Below are 19,853 nucleotides of genomic sequence, written 5' to 3' on the forward strand. Positions count from 1 at the left end.
AAGATATGTTTAGTGCATATCTTTTCAACTTCACTTGCTGTGGCAAAAGTTTGTAAGTGAATTGATTGCAAGAAGAATCTAAACAGAACAACGGTGTTCTGATTGCTTTAAAAAATTTAAAGGTCTATTAAGCATGGTCTAATTCACTGGTTTGGCAGCTGTGCTGAAAACTGTGAAATAAATCTCTGATAGAATTAGATCATAAACAAAACTTCAGCTGCAATTTATAATCTGCCTTCAGCTCTGTCCTGTGTTTCTGATGTTATGAATATAAGTATATCTTATCTTTTGGTGATAGAGACTGTTTATCTTCTAGAGGATGTGTCAAGCCTTTCCTTTCCCTACCTGTGTGGGAAGATATAGAGAGGTCGGTCTCCTAGAAATCAGTTTTGGGTTAGGCTGCCCTGTTCTACTTTCACCTCTTTGCAAGGAATGATTATAAGAAAGACTACAGGTCTGGGAGTGCAATTTTAAGCACAGGCTAAATTGAAAGAAAAAACCGAACACCGGGATCTGTTTGGGTTGAATTTCTCCACTGCGATCCATCCCTTGATATATGTTGTAGTTTGAAGGTCTAATGCCGAGGCTTTTAAACGTGCAAGGTGAGTTACATTTCCTTTAACTGAGTGCAGTAAGTCGGAGGGTGCACTAAAGAAGCCAGCAAGCTTACAGTCCTTTGGCTACCATGCCAAAATCAAATTCTCTGTTTTGAATAAGTCGAGAGGTTAAAAAACAAACAAACAAACAAGTTACTCATTTATCTCCTTCCACCACCCTTATATGACACACATTTTTTTTGGAAGAGCTTGCACTGTGTCTGAATGCACTTTTCTGTTGAATCCCCCAGTGCTCTGACTCTTGGCATTTGTTTTATGAACAGATAAATTATTGATAGATATTGAAGTGCTTTGCTAGGCTGTGTTCTCTGAAGAGAAGTACAGAGCAAAGCAGAGTTGCTGTGCTCTGACTGCATGGCTACTACAAAATATCCATAGGCCTCAGATTTTGAGAAAGGGAAAATTACTGGACAGGGCTGCTCTCTTCCAAGGTAGGATATGGTCTGTATGCATCCAGCCTTGCTAGCATCAATATTTAATTTTGGTCCAAGATCCACGGTCATGCTGCTGTCTTGGTTTCTTATCCTGCTTTACTGGTGAATAAAACTGAAAATGGCAGGGCAGAAGGGTCCCTGGACGTAAGGAAACATTAAACCTCTTCAACACCAACTTGGGGCCAGTGCTAGTGTCCTTGGGGCCTGGGAATGCCTTTGGCATCAAACTTCTCGACGTGATTTATGTGGCAAACAATTACTCTGTGGGAAGCAAGTGCTTGAGTCCAAACTCTGAGGTTTTCTTAACTCCTTCAAACACCTTTTTGCTTGCAGCTATTCCCATCGGCCGAGCCGCCAGGTCCTTCGCTCAGTGCTCCAGCACAGGCACCTACTCAACTACCTCAGGCTGCAGGACAAGTACCTGCACAACCTCAAGCTGCTGTACCTCCACCTAGCCAGGCTCCTCCAGCAGCCCCGGCAGCAGCCCAGGTGAGATCTGACAGCCTTCACGCCAGCTTTCAGCTTTGCACTTCACTGTTCTGTTCAAGACATGCTAAAATGAGCTAAACCCTTAGAAATTGTTTGTTTGGGGTTGCCGTAGTGCTGCTGCTTGCATAGAAGAGACAGCTGGCCTGCTGGTTTGCAAAAATGAAGACAGCCAGTCTGGGCTCAGCAGTTTTTTGTTCATATTCCGTGGGTGAGCAGTGATTTATGCTTTTCTGCTCTTCAGGGAGTGTAATGTTTGGCTTGAGGCAGGGTTAAAGGTAAGAAGGGAGAGTCGTAGTCGTTTGAGTGGCAGCTGCTTGTTCCTGGTGTTTAAAGAGGTGCAGCGTGTTTAAGGTGCAGCACAAACAGGTTCTGATTGTGTCTCAGCATGGCTGCAGTCTGTGGAATAAGAATGGAGAGAAAAAATGAGAAGAAGAAAGCAGAACATCCAGGTTCTCCTGGCTTCAAAGGAGAGACAGGAAGCCTGAAACTGTCCTTGGAGCAGTCAAAAACAGCAGAGAAACTCCGTCTTTGGGAAGCTCTGAATCTTGTGGTACTTTTCAAACATCCATTTTGAGCAGAATTGATCCTGGGGGGGAAGAGCAGGGGATGTAAAAGCTCGAGAAGCCCCTGTTTAATTTTTAGCTACATCACTTTAAAGTGTAGGGAATAGGTCAGCTAGGCAGACGTGCCAGAGTTGGGAAAGAGCACTGACTTGTGTTTAAAAAGAGACAAATGGCCAAACCAAATCATTACTGAGATACTTGGAACACGTCTTGTGGCTTGCTGGAGTAAAGCACCGCCGAGTTTGCCAGGCTTCTGAGTGATGGCACCTCTTTATAAAAGGCACTAATGTTCCTATTTGTTGGTGGGCAGAGGCTGGCCCTGCTGGAGAGGTCCAAGATAGCATCACCCCTTGGCAGAGCCAGAGGGAAGAAACTTGGCAGCCTGGGTTAGAAAAATAACTGAAATGAGTCCTTCCTAGAAACATTCCGTTATTTTTCTTGTAAAGCAAGCGAAAAGATCCGTGTATCACTTCCCTGCAGTCAGCTCGTGTTCCTGTTTACAAAGCCATTAGAGCTGATGCTTTAGTCATTAAACAAAACCAGGAGGGCTGGGGGCTGCCACATTCTTGGCTATGGTAAAAGTAGCTTTAACGCTTAAATCAAATCCTTTCAAATCTCTTGAAAAGGGGCCAGTGTTTAATCCCTGAATTTCATGCAGCAGTTGAAACTGCAGCAGCACTGAAGGCCGGGACTTGTCAGCTCAGTGAATTGATGTAGCGGCGTTGGCCTCAACCAGAGTGTTTTGATTTGCACTAGCAGAGTATCCTGCTCCCTGCCACTCGTCCCCAATAGCTCGTTTGTTGGTAGCTTGGCCTGAGGTGAACTTCATGCCCCCGTGTCACTGCGTCCTTCCCTATAGCTCTGCGTGTCACCCCGTTCTTTTTTATGGCTCTTTGTGTCAGCATGCACCTCTTTATAGCTTTCTTTTGGTTCCTGTAACTCCCTGGCTACCTTTCTGCAGACTGATGGGCTCTTTGTGGGCTCTTGTTTGTTTTCACTGAGCTGGTAAAAAACTTTTTCAGGCTTCAACAAGACCAAAAGTGTGGTTGGTAGCACGAGAACACCAACAGATGGAGTAAAATACTCCTCTCAGACAAAGGGCGATCATTTTCTCTCATTAAAAAGCAAACAATTCAGATGGAAAAGAACTTGGTCAAGATTTCTAGGCTTCAATTATCAGCCAGGCATTGTCTGTCTCGTTACTGCAGATTTAAAACTCCTGGCTCTGCACGTGCAGCACAGATGATTTGCACAGTGGAAGAGTGATTGACTTTTTTTCTGTTTTTTTCTTCTTTTTGTGGAGTTTGATTGATAATTAGTACTTCACTGGAAGTCTCACTAGTGTTAGAAAGATGGATCCTTCCCACTGGAAGTCTGCTGCTGAGCACTATAAAATGCTTTGACTGCGTGCGCCAATAATTACTCAGTGATAATTTAGAAGTGAGAATAGGCAGCTCTGAATTAACTGCTAGATGCTCCTAAAGTCTTCAATTTCACTAAAAAGTCATTGAAGAATATGCTAATCTACCAATTATTTTTCCCTAGGTGCTCTTCACAACTGTATCAGTTTTTAAAATCAGATATTTTGGGGCAGGGATTAAAGCACGTGAGGTCTTGAAGCTGTCATGAGTGCCCCAAAACCTTAGTTTTTGAGGCAAAGCAAGCAGTCTCTTTACATTTAGCACCTTTTCTGAAGTTTCCTGCTGATTTGCCGTTTCTCATAGCTCAGTAGCTTTTCTTCTTTTAAAGACAACTGCGGAGAACCTCCTGAATTACTGTTTAAGCATAAAGTTTTTCCATTTAATACTCATTGTTTTTCACGGTAGTGTCATGGCTCCAACGATGGGTTAAACTTTAATTTGTATTTACAGTCGATCGAGGTTATCTCTAGGTTTAATACTAGAGAAAGGAGGTCTTTGTTTTAACATAACTTAATCCTATTGCAGGCCCCACCTGCCCCTGCTGCAGCTCCGGTACAGGAAGAAACGAAAGTCCCCATCAGCCTCGTACTAAGGTTAAGGTAAGGACACAAAACTGCCCTGTTCTGGTAAGGTGAGCCTTTGTGGAGAGGGACACGGGGAGATTTCTGTAGCCCACCTTGCCATCTGCCCTTTCGGTTAAAAGGGTGGTGGCCTTGTAGTGTTTGTCAGCTTGGATTTGGATTTCATCCACCCTGGGTGCAGGTTTCATCTTTGCTGCTTCTTCAGCCTGGCAAGAACTGTAGGCTGAAAGAGGTTTTGGTATTTGTATAAATCTCCCAAACTCCAGTGGGCTGGGAGGGAAAGAATTAGCTGGGTTCCCTACATGGGGTGAGGGATTCAGGGGTCCTTGTGTTGTGGATCATCGGGGTATTGAGGCACAGCTTTAGACATCAGCCAGTTCTGAGATCGAAGAGCTGTTTATCCCGTTCAAGATGTGGATTCTGGTTTATGTCCCTAGAGAAAGGAGAAAAAGGGTTGTAAGGGCACTCCACAAAGGGTTGTAAGCGGCCTTACACCACGTTGTGGCCCTCGTGTATCCTGAAATTCAGCCCACTCGGGTCTGGGAAGTTGACAGGCAGCCAACACAGAGCCTGGCTTCCCAAAGCACAGCCAAGTGAGCAGTTTTTGCCCTGCAAGGGGAAAAAGGTGCAGGGGTGAGCTCAGCTCTCCTCACAGACTGATTCTGCAGTGATAACACGTTCTCCTGGGCACCGCTCGGTGCAATGAAATGTTCTCTCCTGTATAAAATTTTCTTCTTCCCACAGGAATTCGAAAAAAGAACTCAATGATATCCGATTTGAATTTACCCCAGGGAGAGGTGAGCTGGTGTGAAAGTCCTGCATGTCAGGGTGGGTTTGGTGAAGGGGAACTTCTGTGTTCGGAGTTGTTCAGTTGTGGCTGTGGAAGCATCTGTCCGTGGGGCTTTCCTAAAAGGATATTCCAAGGCTTGCCTTATGTCTGGGCTGTTAGCAAGTGCTCGGAGCACTGCTGTCAGAGACCACTGCAGTAAAACTCTCATGGACACGACGCAGGCACAGGCATTCAGAGAATTTTACGGAGCTGAATTTAGTTTCAGACTTTCAGTGAATTTACTGAGTTTTACAGCGTAGCTCAGAGCTGCCTCACTGCAGTGCTGCGGGCAGCAGGCTCGCTGACACCCACAAGTGTGTGCGAGTGTTTCTTCCCCTGCCCTTCTGTGGCTTTGGCTCCCATCTTTAAAACTTGTAGCGAGAAGAATTGACTGAGGGACATCTCAGCACAGATACTGCAGTTTGTTGGGCTGTTGCCCTCCACGTGGAAAGTCGTAAAGAACAGTTTTGCTGTTTGGTTTGCACAAGTTTCTTTGAGGTTTGCACGATGCCTCCATCGGTTGGACAACTTCTTGTGCCTGGTAACTGGCTCTTGTGTTCCTCCCCCACAGATACTGCTGATGGTGTGTCTCAAGAACTAATTTCAGCAGGGCTTGTTGATGGCAGAGATCTGGTAATAGGTAAGTACAAACGATTTCGTCTGCTCTAACCATTTCAGTCACTTCTGCATCTTTACAGTGACCTGATGAGTGGGTACAAGGAAAATTCTCTCTGGCCTCTGTCCTCTTCTCCAACAGCTCCGCAAAACTGCTGTTAATTTTAATTCTAGCAGCAGTTCTGTGCTAGTGCATTTAGGCAACCGTCAGTTCACAGGCAGATGATCTGGTTGGAAAGATGATGAAGCAAATGTTCCTTGTGATGCAAAACGAAGGCTAATCAGTGCGTGAGCTAAATCAAGCTCATCTGACACAGGCGCTGCCAAATTGCTGCACGAGCCTGTGCTGCTGAGAGGCTCTGTACAAGAGAGGTCTGGGAGTGGAATCAGCCAGGTTTTTTTAAAATTTTATTTCATTTTAAGGCAGGCTGTGGAAGGAAGTGTGAAGCGCACGTGGTGCAGTTGGCTTAAGGCAAAAGCACGTGTTGCTGCACTTCGAGTGCATGTGAACAGCTACCTCCAGCAACAGATTCCTAAACAAACGTGTCCCTTTATGCAGCAGGGGAAACTTTAAGCCATTAACAGTACCCGTGTGCTTCAGCTACAGCTAGCAAGACTTCCTTAAACACTGCCTGCAGCATCTGGGAGGGCTGACAGTGCAGCAGGAACTGGGTTTTCAGGTGCAATTGGCTAGTTCATTGTTTCTAATCCCATCACTTTGAGGAAAAACCTTTGAAAAAAAAGCATTGTAACAAGTGGCAGCGTTTTCACAGTGTAAAGCTTTCGATTGAAATAGATTGAGCCTAATGGAGGCCTGAACTTCATGTATCTTTTTAAACAATTCTAATTTGGAGTCCTATAAAGAGGCCTTGTGACTTTGGAATGGTTTTTCTCCAGCCTGTCCTAACATTTGCTCGTTTTTCTTGTTGTCTGTGTGTGATTTCAGTCGCAGCTAATTTGCAGAAAATTGTGGAAGAGCCCCAGGCAAACAGATCCGTCACTTTCAAACTGGTATTTATCCCTCTTCCCTAACTGCCCCAGCTGTCACTCGCAAAGATAAAGCATTGCACAGAGGTGCCTGTGGTCGTCTCCTGTAGGCATCTAATGTGTGCAATCCAAATCTAATGCTAACACAGGCATTGCCCTGTCCCGGCCACTAAAGGTACCAAAATGTTACAGAAAGGTTTTTTTGGGGGTATTTGGGGCTTGGAGGGTACACTGGCCCAGAAGTGGCAGGTAAGCGGGCTAAAAAGTGCCACTGGCTCCTTTCTTGGAGGAGAACGGGGGAGAAGGGTCTTTGAGGAAGAAATTTGGGGGTTTGGGGCGGCTAAGAGAGGCTGGAAGAGGCGAGGTAACAGCAGATGAAATCTTCAGAAGTGGTGAAAGGCACAGGGAATTATAGTAGCACCGCAAGGGTGTAACCAGATGGGTGGTAGTGAAAGCAGTGAATTATGTTCCTTCTGACCTTTTCCATGAATAAGCTGTTTTTCCTTCTTTCTCCCCACTTAGTGCACGTAGCCCTAGTCAGAGCAGGCATTGGCAAAGCTTCAGTCCCAGCCCTTCCTAACTCCAAAAAAAGGGGAAAAAAAACAATTTAACTTTGGGTAGGGCCGGCTACTGAACGCAATGCTCAGCTGTCTGTACCTGCTCCCTCCCCAGCCTGTATCTGATGTACCTCGTGGTAGGAGGCACGGTGTGTGTCAGGGCAGAGCATGTCTGGTGCTATTTGCATCTCTGTTCCTTGTGTTCCAGGCGTCCGGTGTCGAAGGCTCAGATATTCCCGATGATGGCAAACTTATAGGATTTGCACAGCTCAGCATCAGCTAAACAATGGTCCCAGGAGATGTTTCCCAACAGAGAACCCACATGTGCATATTCGTAATGCTTCTGTTAGCCTAAAAAAAAAAAAAACCACTACTGCCAAAGAATTGAACTACAGCCCCCTTCCTAGAAGCTTTAACATTTTCCTTAATAGGATCACAAACCTTCCTGAAAGTACCGATGGCGTTTACACCTTTTGTAAACAAGTCTCATGTTTTTGTATGTCATCTCAAACATGCAGCTCCAACACGTCATTGCCTGCATGTTCGTTTTATTATTGCCTTACTTTAAAGAAAAATACTACTGAGTACGAAGCGGGGGTTCCACTGCTCTGATGATCTCGCCTAAATGTTTGCTTACATGTGGTTTCATTTTTTTTTTCACTTGCTATTTTTGCACAAGTTTTAATACTGAATGGATCTTTTTTTTTTTTTTCTTTTTTGTTCTTTACCTTCTCCTTCCACCTGAAACACCAATGTACATGTTGTTTGGGTCACCTGGAGTGCTGAGAAATCTGCTTCTCTTCAGCTGTATTTTTAAAACTGCTGGTTTGAATGCTTGCACCTAAGAAAGCAAGCCAAGTCTTAACCCACAGGAGGGAGAGCCATCTTCCCTTGTGTTTGCGTTCCTGAGAAGTTCCTTGACTTCGAGGTGTTAGAAGTCAGCTTCCCTTTGTAAACTGCCTTAAGTTTTTTTGCTTTTTTATATATCATTTGGGTTCTTTCCACATGAGTGCCAGGCGTGGCATGAGGGCTGAACCCGTTGATTTACGTTAAGCAGTCCTTCCGCAAACCGTGTCCTTCATCCTGCGTCCGTAGATGTAGTCGGTCCGCAAAGCAGAACAACGAGGCGCTGCTGTCTGGACGCTGGTCTTGCAGCTGATCAACAACCCAACTGTATTCGTTGTCAGAGGGAGAGGAGATCTGTGGCACTCTGCGTGTGGAAAAGATGCACTTGGAACTGTTCTCCAGACCCGGCCTGTTACGCCCGGCTGTGCGAGTCCTCCCCGACGTGTTTCCCAGTCCTTTGCAAACTGGTACCCGTGGAACCATCCCTGTCGTGTTTTACAGCAATAAGGAACTGCCAGTAGAGTGGTATTACTGGGCAAGCGAGCACCGGACTGTGTCCCTCCTGCACTAATCGCTTGGGTCGTCAGCCTTGGCGGCGGCCCGAGCCTCGCCGTTTGATCAGGATGTCACTGAAACCCTGTCACACACGTATTTAGGTTGTATTTCTATGTGGTGTTGAATTTGAATTTCTACATGAATAATATAAATTATACTTTGCGTTTGATAAGAGACACTTGTAATGCAATATGTGAATAATAAATGGTGTTGATTTTTTTTTTCCTACTGTTTCACAGTTGGCCTTTGTAACTGCTATTGGCTCTGGAGTGTTTTCTACACAGAAATTAGAAGCCTGTAATTTAACACACAGATGGAAATGTGTTTGGTTTCCATCAGCCACAAACAATGCAGAAACAGAGTGTTAAAGCAGAACGACTGGGTTCAATCAGGACTTATTTTTATTTCCAACTCTTCTGATGAACAATCTATATTTATATATATTTTTTTTCCTCTACGAGCAGCTGCGGAAGCTCCCTGCCTTGTGCATGCTCTTTTTATACTGCCCTAGTTCCTTGTAGCCTGTAGGTGGGTGTTGGCTCTGTCCCCGTGGAGCTGCCGGCTCTCCGCAGCCCCGGGACTGGTGAGGTGGAAGGCGAAGGAGAGGAGGAGGAGAGCCTGGGAGTGAGAGCACCCTGGGGTGCTGAGCGGGAGCCCTGAGCAGCCAAGGAGGTGGGTGCCAGGAGTTGACGGGGGCTGGGTTTGGCTGCTGGTGTGCGTGCCAGCTCTGCCACAAGAGAAAAAAAAGAAAAATTTGACACAAAGCACTCCCAAGGGCTTCCCCCAGTGAGCCTTTTGGTTTGGGGAAAGCGGGCTGGCACCCAGACTTCTCGTGTCGCCCCGTGGCTGATGAGGACGTGGTCTTGGTGCGGTGTGTGCAGTGCTATTCCTCCTCCTGCCTGCACGCCCTGGGGGCCTCCTGGGTCCTGGTGCTGAGAGAGGTGGGACTCGAACCGCTCACGTGTGACAACACAGCCTCTATTTATTAAGTTATTCCCCACCTTCCCAACGCCAGGACTCGGAGTGTGAGTTCGCACCGACCCAGGGCTCGGTAGTTCTTCACGGGAGAAAATCAGCAAGCAACTGATGTCGTTTGCTCTGTAGCTCTCCAGGCGTTTTGGGTAGCAATCCAAAAAATTTTTACTTGGGCTATTACAGTGCTAGACAACTGTCTTTTCTGATGTTGTTCCAGTAAGTGCCAATGCTGTTCATCATTGTTTTCCAGTGTCATTAAGGATTTGTTTTTTTTTTCTGTGCGAATTTCTGATCCGAACCTGAAAGCAGGCGGTAATTTTAAGTTCCTACTTTTAAGGACAATGCTCTGTTAATGAAAACGGATCCTCTTCACAACTTTGGTGTATTGTAGATTATAATGAGAGATGTAAAATATTCAGGCTTTTTTTTTTTTTCTTTTTTTTTTTTTTTTCCTTTTTTGGACTTTGTATTTTACTGCATGTCTCTAATTTTTAATCAATAAAGAACAAATTGTCCATTGCCGTGTGTTGGGCGTGTGCTTTACATGTCGAGTTGGCTGGGGACGGGGCTGAGGGTTTGTCTGAGGGGCATCCACACCACCTGAGATGTTTATTTGGGCAATGGGGGCTTGGTGACCCCTGGGAGCACTCGATGGTGGTGGTCCATGGATGTCTGCACGGGGCTGGGGTCAGGGTGGCATTTAGGGTTGAACACTTCTCCAGGACAGACCTGATCCAAAGGTGCCTCCAAGGTCTTCTCTCTACACCTGAAGTGCAGCCAGGACCTCAACAAAACGCATCGGAGGTGAGAGACCCCAGATACAGCCACATCTCTCAGCCTCCATTTCCTGTAGGAAATCCCTTTATGGTTGTTCCTAAAGCTTTTTGAAGCTTCCTTACACCAGGACCTCACCGCTCTCCTCTGGGTCACTGGTCCATGCCATGCTGCCCGTTCCTTTGGGCTTTCCAAACTTGTCCTCACCACCTCCCCATCGCCTTCTCGCAGTCTCCTCCCTGCCGATGAATTTGCACCTGGAAAATAACCTTACCCCGGAGGGTGAGCGCCTCCTGAAGTTTCCATTTCCCTAAAGGGGAATGCAGCGTGAGTGACAAAACTTAGCTCAAGCACCGTTTCCCTACACCAGATTTCCACCGTCCACATTCTCCCTCCCCAAATACCTGCTTGCAGCCCCCCCCCCCAAACTGTGGGGTGGCCCAGAAGGGCCACGAAGGGTGGGTGTCCCATGCAGGGCTTGCGGGGAAGCCGTGGGAGATGAAGGAAACGGAGGCTCTCGTGGGCTGGGATGGCAGCCAGCTGGCCGCCCTTCCTCCTCCCCGGCTCTGCCCAGCCCTTAGCATCACTCCATTTCTTGGACTTTTCCCAGCTCCGCACCACGCCAGGCAGTCCTGGCCTCCGAGATCCTTGCTCGCTCGAGTAGAGCAGCACCTGCAATCGGTTCAGACAACTCGGTCTTCCCCCGTGTCATGCCCACACGGCCCTGGCAGACCCTTGATCCACATCTCCTGAAACGGGGTCGGTCCTGCACGCTTTACCCAGTAGGAGACACCATACGTGGGTGGCCCAGAAATGATTAATGTGTTACACGGTGCTCTTAGGTCGTGTAAAACACCAGGCGTTGAGTCTCTCCCGAAGAGACTGCATATTTGTAGTGCCTGCCTACGTCTGCAGAGCTTATCTTGGGATTAAACATTAATTCCAGCCCGCAGGAAAGCCTGTCCCATGCACTGTCCTCTTCCCGACTCAGCCGACAATGTCGGGCATCGGGGAAATTCTGAAGGCAGTCGGGGATTTGGGGACCTTTCAGAAGCGGCTGGTGCTCTTCTCCATGCTGCCGTGCCTCAGCCTGGCCTTCCACCAGTTCTGCCAGCTTTTTATGGTTCCAGACCTGCCTCACTACTGCAACACCAGCTGGATCCGCGCCGTCGGCCCCAACCTGACCGAGGAGGAGCAGCTGAACCTCACCCTGCCCCGCGGCGCGGACGGGGCGTACGAGCAGTGCTCCATGTACTCGCCCGTCGACTGGGACCTGGGCTCCATCGTGGCGTACGGCCTGAACGCCACGGAGAAGTGCAGCAGTGGCTGGGTGTACCCCTCAGCACAGCAGCCCTCCCTGCTCACCGAGGTCTGTAAATGCCTTCGGACGCTCCAGGGACGTGCAGGGGAAGGGATGGACTTTGGGGAAGGCCGAGGCAGAGGCGGGGTGGGGCTGAGCCCAGCGCGTGCTCTGCCCACCGCACAGCCCCTTGCCAGCACCCGAGGCACTCACGGTACCTGGCCGGGGGGTGCCTCTCTGCACCTCTCTTCCACTCTCTCCCCACATTCCTCCCTCATTTCTCCTTCCCTCTTTCCTCTGTCCCAGCCCCAACTTTCTCCTGGGTACCTTCCTGTGGGCTAAAACCAGATGAGGGAGCCCAGCCTCTGGCATTTCCTTGTCTCCCCTGGGCCCTGTGTCCTGCCTCCAGCCTGTCCCACCCTGCCCGGCCTTTGCAGCCAGGTGCTGGGACCCCTCTCCAAGACCCCACTTCCCCCAACACTTCCCAACCAGGAGGCTCCCTTGGGCTGCCTGCCCTTGCTGCTCTCCTGCAGGTTCTGCTGCTTGAGGCCATCGCTGAGTGCCCAGGGGTCTGTCCCACCTCCAGCTTGTGCAGCTCACACACACGCTGAAGATTTGTGTCCTCGGGAGAGGGATCTGTGATCCCAGGGACTGTGGCGAGAGCCTGTCAGCAGCGAGAACAGCTGTGTTTCCCTCCTCCAGTTCGACCTCGTGTGTGACAGGAAGGACCTGAATGACATCTCGCAGTCTGTCTACATGCTGGGGCTGTTCCTGGGAGCCATGATCTTTGGGCCACTCAGCGACAGGTGAGGACACACGAGGAACTGCCCGTGGTCTCCTCTAAACGAGCCGTGTGTAGCGCCGTGCACTGCTCCAGGGCTGGCTGGCCACAGCTCTGTGTATTTTGTCACTGCCCCTAACTTATAGTGAGTGTCCCAAAATTACAGTGACCCTAACTAAGGACCCTAGTAGGCCTTGCGTGGACGTGGAGTGGAAAGGAAGAAGGCAAACCATCTGCACAGAGTGCTTCACGTGTCAATTGGGGGTAGTCTCAAGAAAAGATGAACAGTTCCAAATCACTGTGTGTCCCTCCAGGCTCTACACCATCCCGCGGGGTCTCTAAATACCAACTGTGTCCTTCTTCCTCCGTAGGATCGGCCGCCGGCCAGTCCTTCTGATCTCCATCTTCCTCCAAGGCTTTTTTGGTTTGGGGATTGCCTTTGTGCCCCATTTCTACATATACATGGCCTTCAGATGTGTCGTGGGGGCTTCAGTGTCAGGGATCACCATGACCTTACTGGCCTTAGGTGAGTAGGATGCCCTTGCCCTGAGGCAGATAGATGTGGTCTCTCAAGAGGCAGTAGAAATGGCCTGCAAAGAGATAAAAAGTCATTCATTACACCCTGAAAAACGTCCTCCCAAATGAATGGCTCATGTTTTAACCTGAGCAGGACAGACAGCTTGACACGTCTCAGTGGCTTCTGCAGCTGAGGAGGCAATACGGAGGGGTGAGGACAGGTCCTGATCGTCACAGCCCTTCGGCATCTCGCCAAGCCTGAGTGAGATCCACACAAGGTGTCTGGGAGATGGCAGTGCTCAGACGAGGGCAAGGGGACTGCCTCCCAGATGAGGTGGTCAACACGGGGAGAGAGCCCAAGGGCTCTGGGACACCACTGACTTGTGTCCCCATCCCTCCAAATCCCTGCCCCAGCAAGGGGACATCCAGACACTGGGAGCAGAGAGCTGAGGTACATGAGCTCCACGTCCTCTTGTAGGTGTCCAGGCTGGTGTACTTTACCCTCGTTATGTTTGTGGCTGACAGGACACCCTGGGGTTAAGGAGAGGTGATGCAGCTCATGAAACACTGGGGACTTGCATGTATGTTACACATCAGTGTCCTGACTGCTGCTGCCTTCTCCTCAGGTCCTGGAGGAGAGAAACAAACTGCTTAAAGAAGGGGAAATCACATCAATGACCCTCATTATTCATTCTTCTTTTCAGCTACGGAATGGGTTGGGGTCTCCTATCGACCACATGCAGTGCTTATTACTCACTGCTGTTTCGCCGCTGGACAAATGATTTTGGCTGGCTTGAGCTATGGCATTCGTAACTGGAGGTTGCTGGAAATTGCAGGATCTGCTCCTGTATTTGCCCTTTTCTTCTTCACCTGGTAAGAGGCAGGTGGGCAGCATGCTCCTCGCAGGCATGACAGATGCCGGAGGGGTTTCTGCAGAGCTCAGCACATCTCCCTGAGCCACTGGGCCTCGGAGAGCTGTAGCTGCTTTGCTTCAGGTCCTCAGATGTGGCGTAAATGTAGCCCTGGGAAGCCTGATAGGAGGAGGCATTTGGACTCCCATCACACATCGTGCCCATTACTTGCTGGGCCTGGTTGCAGGGAGATGGGCTCCGAGGAAAGTCAGCAGGTCACAGGGCATCTTCTGCTTCCATCTCCTCGGCAGGGTGCTACCAGAATCAGCTCGGTGGCTGGTGACAAAAGGCAAAATAGAAGAAGCTAAGAAGGTCCTTCAGAAGGCAGCATCCATCAACAAGCGCACCATCCCCCCGGATCTCCTTGAGCAGGTACCAAAACCAGTGTGGGGAGCTGCTCGTCCTCAGAGACCTGCCTCTGAGTGTGGCTTTGTAGCACTCCTTGGAGCTGGGCTCACTTGGTAAACATCTTTCCATGAATGCTGGGATCATTTAGGGATGGGCTTTTCTTCAGTGAGGGCTTCAGAAGTATGGAGGATGATCATGAGATCCCTGCTCTGTGGTTTTCCATGCCTAAATGCCCAAAGGCAGGGAAGTTACCACCCCTTCCCATCCCAAGGACCCTGCACAGACAAAGTGTTCATCCTGAGGAACCTCCCAGTCTCCAAATTATTGCACGACACAGCCACACCATAGGCAGGGGAGCCGAGCCCCGCTGGGCTGCCGCCCCTCCCACAGCAGCTTTGCGTCACAAGTCTTTCCCACTGAGCTTATCCTTTATACTCATCTGGAAAAAGAGCTAGCCATGGGTTTCCTTTGTCTGCTCTGACTCTCTGGCTTTCTCAATTTTGAAGCTGAAGTGTGAGAAACAGACCAAGCCTGGAAGTATTCTGGATCTCTTTCGGAAGAAGCACCTCCGGAAGGTGACTTTAATCATGTCGTGTACCTGGTAAGACATTGCCTGGTTCCCTCTTTCCTAGCTCCTGGGTGAAGAAAATAAGGGTTTGAAGGTTATTCATAATTGTAAATTCACCTTGTGTTTTGGTGATGATATTGATGGTTATTGCTCTTTCTGGGTATTCTAGATGAAATGGAAACACTTAGTGGGAAACACTTGTGGGAAACACTTAGCAGTCCCAGCTTTGGCAGTCCTGTGGTACTGGTTGGGTCTTATGCCCAAATTCAGCTGATTTCAGATTCAGGTTTTCATCAGATCAGATTTTCAGCTGATGCTGAAAATGTTGTCAGTGGAGGTCAATACTGTATTTTCTCGTGGCTAACAGATGTGATTGTTGCCATTCTGCTCTGTTTTCAGGTTCGTTAACAGCATCGTCTACTACGGTCTGAGTCTGAACGTGACTAATTTTGGTCTGGACATCTACCTGACACAGCTTGCCTTTGGAGCAGTGGAAATCCCAGCCCGTGTTGGTTGTATCTTCCTGCTGCAGTGGTTTGGGAGGAGGAAATCCCAGGCTGGCACCCTGCTGCTGAGTGGCCTGGTGTGTCTGATCATCACCGGCATCCCTGAAGGTGAACAACCTCTTCTTGCCTTGAGAGCACAGCTTCTGGGGCAGGGAGCTGACAGCTCCAGCACTTCCCCTGCTGGTGAAGGTCCCATCCTGCCAATCCATCTGGCTGCAGTCCCACAAGTCTGTCAGGGACTGAGCTGAACCTGGTGCCATGGACGCGAGGGGCTTGGTCATGTACCCACAGACCATTTTGGTCAGCAAATCTTTGCCTGCCAACTGATAGGAGAAGGTTGGTCTGAGCAATGCGCTCAGCTGTCAGAGCTGCCCTCTGGGTAGGTTGTAGTGAGATGGATGCAGTGTCCTGAGGGTGACAACCAAACAAGCGATGCTCTTAAGTCCATCTTCAAGCACTGATCAGTGGCAATGGCTCCCTTCAGGAGATGTGGTTGTCACCATAAGTCCCCAGTCACCATCCTTCAGTGGTGATATCAGCTGATACCATCTCACAGCCACAGTCTCCTCTTGCCCCCTCAGACCAGCCCATGGCGATCACTGTCCTGGCCACCATCGGCAAGTTTGCCGCCTCAGCCTCCTTCTCCTGCTCCTACGTCTACTCCGCAGAGCTCTTCCCCACCGTCGTCAGGTGAGGTTTCGCCAGGCTTTATGGCTTCCCTCCCACAGGGCTAGCCTCCTGACGGGAGCACAGGTTCTGGCACTCCACCACGGGGGGTGGTGCTGGCAATGGTGGCACAAGAGCCCGGCCGTGCCCATAGACGCGCTTGGTCCCTGGGCAGGGGCAAGAAGAGGTGGCACAACATGGCCGCCATGGCTGCCCTATACACCTGTGGCCTGTCCCCTCAGCAGGGCAGTGCTGACGTGGCTGAGGAGAGCAGCACGGATGCGTGCAGCTCTCCTGTGTGGGCACCTAAACCCATGGCAATCCCTCACTGAGGGAAGAAAAGGGGACGTGGCACTCCGCCATGGTGGTGGTAATGCCGGTGACAGGGCAGGGCGGAGGCAGCATGCCATGGCCGCCGGCTCTGCCCCTTGCGCTCCCCCTGTGGCGTCGCGCTGCTCCCCCAGGGCACCGAGCCCGGCCCGCAGCTCCCAGTGCCCCTCGCTCCTGCAGGCAAAGCGGCGTGGGGCTGTGCTCGATGGCGGCGCGGGTGGCGGGGATCATCGCCCCGCTGATCCGCCTCCTGGAGCAGTACCACCGGGCCGTCCCCATGGCCGTCTTCGGCAGTGCCCCCGTGCTGGGGGGGCTGCTCTGCTTCCTGCTGCCCGAGACCCGCGGCGCCGAGCTGGTGGATGACACGAGGGGTGGCTGCCCCACGGCACAGGTGAGCCCCCGCGCTGCCTCCTCTTGCTCACGGGGGACAGGGGGACCACAGAAGGGCCCGTGGGCATTGCATGGGCTGCGTGTGGGGGCGTCTTTGGGGGCTTATTTTGATGGAAGGCAGGGATTTGGGTGCCCCATTGCAGAGGAAGGGGAAGGGTTATGGTGGTTGTCTGCCCCATAACACAGCCCAGAAGGGTATCTCAGTGCCATGGTGGTCACTGCTGCCCTCCTGTCCATGAAATGGAAGGACCCCAAGAGTGGAGGGCGCTTCCCTTGGCTCTCCTGTCCATCTCCAGGTAAGGCCTGACGCCTCGTATCCATGCTCTCCAGCCTTCAGCAGCTCGTAGCTTCGAGCTCCCCGTTCTCCACAGGGCAGGGTGGAATGGCAGCCTGGTACTTTTTTTAGGAGAAGGGTGTCCATGGGTGCTCAGAGAGTGGGTGATGTGTGGGAAGGCAGGTTGTTGAAGGCTGCATGTCTTTTGGCTAAATTATGAAGGCTGCTATCAAGTCATAATCTGTGTTTCTTTGCTTTTTAACTCTTTTCTTTTTCATTAGGCCTGTGAAAATGCCAACAGCAGCTCTGAAAATGGACAAGTGAAAGTCAAAGATGGTGGCCAAGACAATGAATACACAAAGACCACTTATTTCTAGCTGGGCCTGCAAGCAGCTCTAATTTGAGGCTGCCTGGTGCTGTGGCAGCACTGAGGACAAACAGGGTCTCCATTTACAGTACACCACCTACCCTCCTCAAGCAGCCACTGCCAATTCCTGGCCTTATTTTTCTTTTGTGCCTTCCTGTATCTCCCTCTATAGTTTGTCCTCAGACACTGCATGCTGTCTTTCATGTTCTACAGTGCTGTCACAGGAGAAAATGCTTTTTATTTAAAGAAAAGAGAAAGAAATCTGAAGCCAGGATGGATGCAATATTTTCTCTTTCTTGTCCCATCTCCAAGAATGCGAGACTGTTAATTTTCTCCTGTTGAGACACCTGCCAGAGTATTGAATAGACTAGCAAAGGAGCACTGTGTTCAGTAAAGAAAAAGCCAGAGCAGATGTAACACTGAAAACAATCTCACACTTGCAGGAGTGATTTCTCTTGACTGTCTAGCATGGTTTTCTCACTCTCTCTTAAAACACTCTTTTTTTTTTTTTTAAGGTTTGAGATACTGAACTGAAAAAAAAAATAACATGGTAGAATAAACAGCAAGCAGTGAACGAGGATGTCTAAGAGGAAGCAGAATATTTGCCTTGGTGCTGGTGGCTTTGAGTGAAAGGGTGTAGTGGTGTTTTGTGTCAGGCTGTGCTGGAGGACTACATTAGCTTATCTGTTTTGGGAAACTGAGAGATGTTGTGGCACTTGGTCTCTTAGAAGAAAAGTGCAAATCTTTCTGGGAACTATCAGATCTATTCTATTCTATTCTATTCTATTCTATTCTATTCTATTCTATTCTATTCTATTCTATTCTATTCTATTACTCCTTCTTGCTGTAACAACCTACACTGAAATGTTTCATAAACACTTTTGTCTTACATTATGAAGAAAAACATGTTCTTTTCCTGTGCTTCCACTCCTCTTACTGCCTGTCCCACAAGAAAACTTTTTTTTACCTCTAACTTTATACAGACGGAGCCCAGAAGTTATATGCAAAGCTAGGACCGTGTACAGCTCAAAGGCTATTTTCTAGTAACACTGTGAAGCTTTCAAATGAGACATTATTTCTCCTTGTCATGCCTACATGTTTTCTTTGGATTAAAGTATCCCATGGATATGCAGTTTGTTGAAGACAGCGCTCTGGATAAAATCAGTGACATGCAACAGTCCCACCACAGATGGCTATGGTGCCATCTTCATTCTGGCATTGCTCTCCACGGCATTTGCTCAGTTTTGGCTGTGGTGCTCCTGTTCAGTGGACCTGAGCGTAGAGGTGCTCAGTCTTTTGAGTGAGAACACTCTTTTTCCTTTACAAAGGTTGGAGTCTGCCTCTTTCAGTTTTTTATGGAAAATCAGGAATTGAAGGTAAATGTTGAGGGAAGAGCTTGGAGTAAAACAGTTACTGAGTGAAACGTGGTTTCTCCTTGTAAGAACTCTTCTCTGAGTCTCTCTGTTTCACTTCACTTTGTAATTAATGGTGTCCAGACACATTTGATATACTTCCACTCCAACTCATTTATGCTTCCAGTAGGCTGAAGATCTATTTTGCCTCCTCTTCTCTAGACCACTGCACCTGGTTAGTTTGAAGACTACAGGATGATGCATTTTTGGCTGACGAGAACCTAAATTGACTTGTGGTGATTTGCCCAGCTCAACAGGAATGGGAGGATGGCCAATGGTATCGCTGTGCTTTAATGCCATTGATAACTGGTCAATGTGTGGTCCTGCACAGTAGTAAATAGAGCTGATAGTACAAAGTCAAGTTAGAATAGCATGTGTAAATGAAACACATTTTGCATACATATAATGGGATGTTATGAGCTCACATAATAATGAGGTTTTGGGTAAAAGGTGTCTCAGGTGACTGAATGGATAACTACAGGAAAGGCAGTAACCCTATAGCCAAGGGAAGGAGTCAGAAGTCTGAAGGGGAGGTGGGAATAAAATGGAGTAGCAAATGCAAGGCCTTAATAGAGAAGTTTGTCAAAGCATGATGAGAGAGACAGTTTGGGATGGTGCTGAAGGTGGTTGTGGTGAGCAAATGTCAGGGACATTGTGGGTGGCTGAAGAGTTTGCCAGGACAGATCAATTTATGTCTGAGTCTTCTTCAGACTGTTCACAGCTGGCACGTGAGCAAAGCCCTGCTTCTGCACTTACATCCTAACTTACACCTGCATTCAGGTCAGGACTTCTTGACCTCCATTTCCCTCTTGGAGGAGACCCAAGTTTATCCATTAGGACCTCCTCACTGCCAAGGAAAATGCTCAGGCAGGGCCAGAGATATTTAAGGTGTGAAGGAGCAGCAGAACCACACCTAGACCCGTTGCCCGAGGCAAGGTCAAGCAGCTCCTGTTGCCAGAGGATCCCCTAGAGAGCACAGGAGCAATCAGCACAGCCCTGATGTCAGTGATACCATCAAACCCTGCATCAGCCCCAGCTTCTCTCTGTGGGGTGGAGGTGTCAGGATCCCGGAGCCTGTCCTTTGAACAGAGGACATTGTCTTCTCCTTCCTCCCAGCTCCATGCTGGGAAAGCCTCAGACCCATGACAGGAGAATAGGTTGCAGAAAGGGATACAGCAGAGAATGGCTGAGGAGGTAAGAAGCAATATTAGTGCTGCTGCCGTGACTCTCTACAATGAGTA

The 19,853-nt window shown here is 49.1% G+C and overlaps 2 protein-coding genes across 2 annotated transcripts in view; both read left to right on the forward strand.

Moving 5' to 3' along the window:
• OXSR1 (oxidative stress responsive kinase 1) overlaps positions 1-9,233 on the forward strand; it is a 65,223-nt gene extending 55,990 nt beyond the window's left edge. The window contains exons 13-18 of the mRNA XM_032181442.1: positions 1,385-1,540; positions 4,050-4,123; positions 4,850-4,902; positions 5,506-5,574; positions 6,496-6,560; positions 7,302-9,233. Coding sequence (XP_032037333.1) covers positions 1,385-1,540; positions 4,050-4,123; positions 4,850-4,902; positions 5,506-5,574; positions 6,496-6,560; positions 7,302-7,376 — 492 coding nt within the window. The 3' untranslated portion in view covers positions 7,377-9,233. The remainder of the gene's footprint in view (positions 1-1,384; positions 1,541-4,049; positions 4,124-4,849; positions 4,903-5,505; positions 5,575-6,495; positions 6,561-7,301) is intronic.
• A 2,007-nt stretch (positions 9,234-11,240) lies between these two features.
• Positions 11,241-17,210, forward strand: LOC116486452 (solute carrier family 22 member 13-like). Its single transcript, XM_032182701.1, has 10 exons — positions 11,241-11,612; positions 12,246-12,349; positions 12,696-12,850; positions 13,545-13,713; positions 14,003-14,123; positions 14,606-14,700; positions 15,067-15,281; positions 15,755-15,863; positions 16,350-16,560; positions 17,115-17,210. The coding sequence occupies exons 1-10, from the start codon at positions 11,241-11,243 to the stop codon at positions 17,208-17,210; spliced, it is 1,647 nt and encodes a 548-aa protein (XP_032038592.1).
• Positions 17,211-19,853: the final 2,643 nt, after the last annotated feature.

This window comes from Aythya fuligula, chromosome 2 (genome assembly GCF_009819795.1).
Source record: "Aythya fuligula isolate bAytFul2 chromosome 2, bAytFul2.pri, whole genome shotgun sequence".
Taxonomy (NCBI): Eukaryota; Metazoa; Chordata; class Aves; order Anseriformes; family Anatidae; genus Aythya; species Aythya fuligula.

What these genes read in the sequence shown, in the direction of transcription:
- LOC116486452 (XM_032182701.1), top strand. Translation starts at nt 11,241, where the DNA reads ATGTCGGGCATCGGGGAAATTCTGAAGGCAGTCGGGGATTTGGGGACC. An exon ending in CATGACCTTACTGGCCTTAG is followed by an intron (nt 12,851 to 13,544) that starts GTGAGTAGGATG and finishes TCTTCTTTTCAG; the next exon opens with CTACGGAATGGGTTGGGGTC. An exon ending in TTAATCATGTCGTGTACCTG is followed by an intron (nt 14,701 to 15,066) that starts GTAAGACATTGC and finishes CTCTGTTTTCAG; the next exon opens with GTTCGTTAACAGCATCGTCT.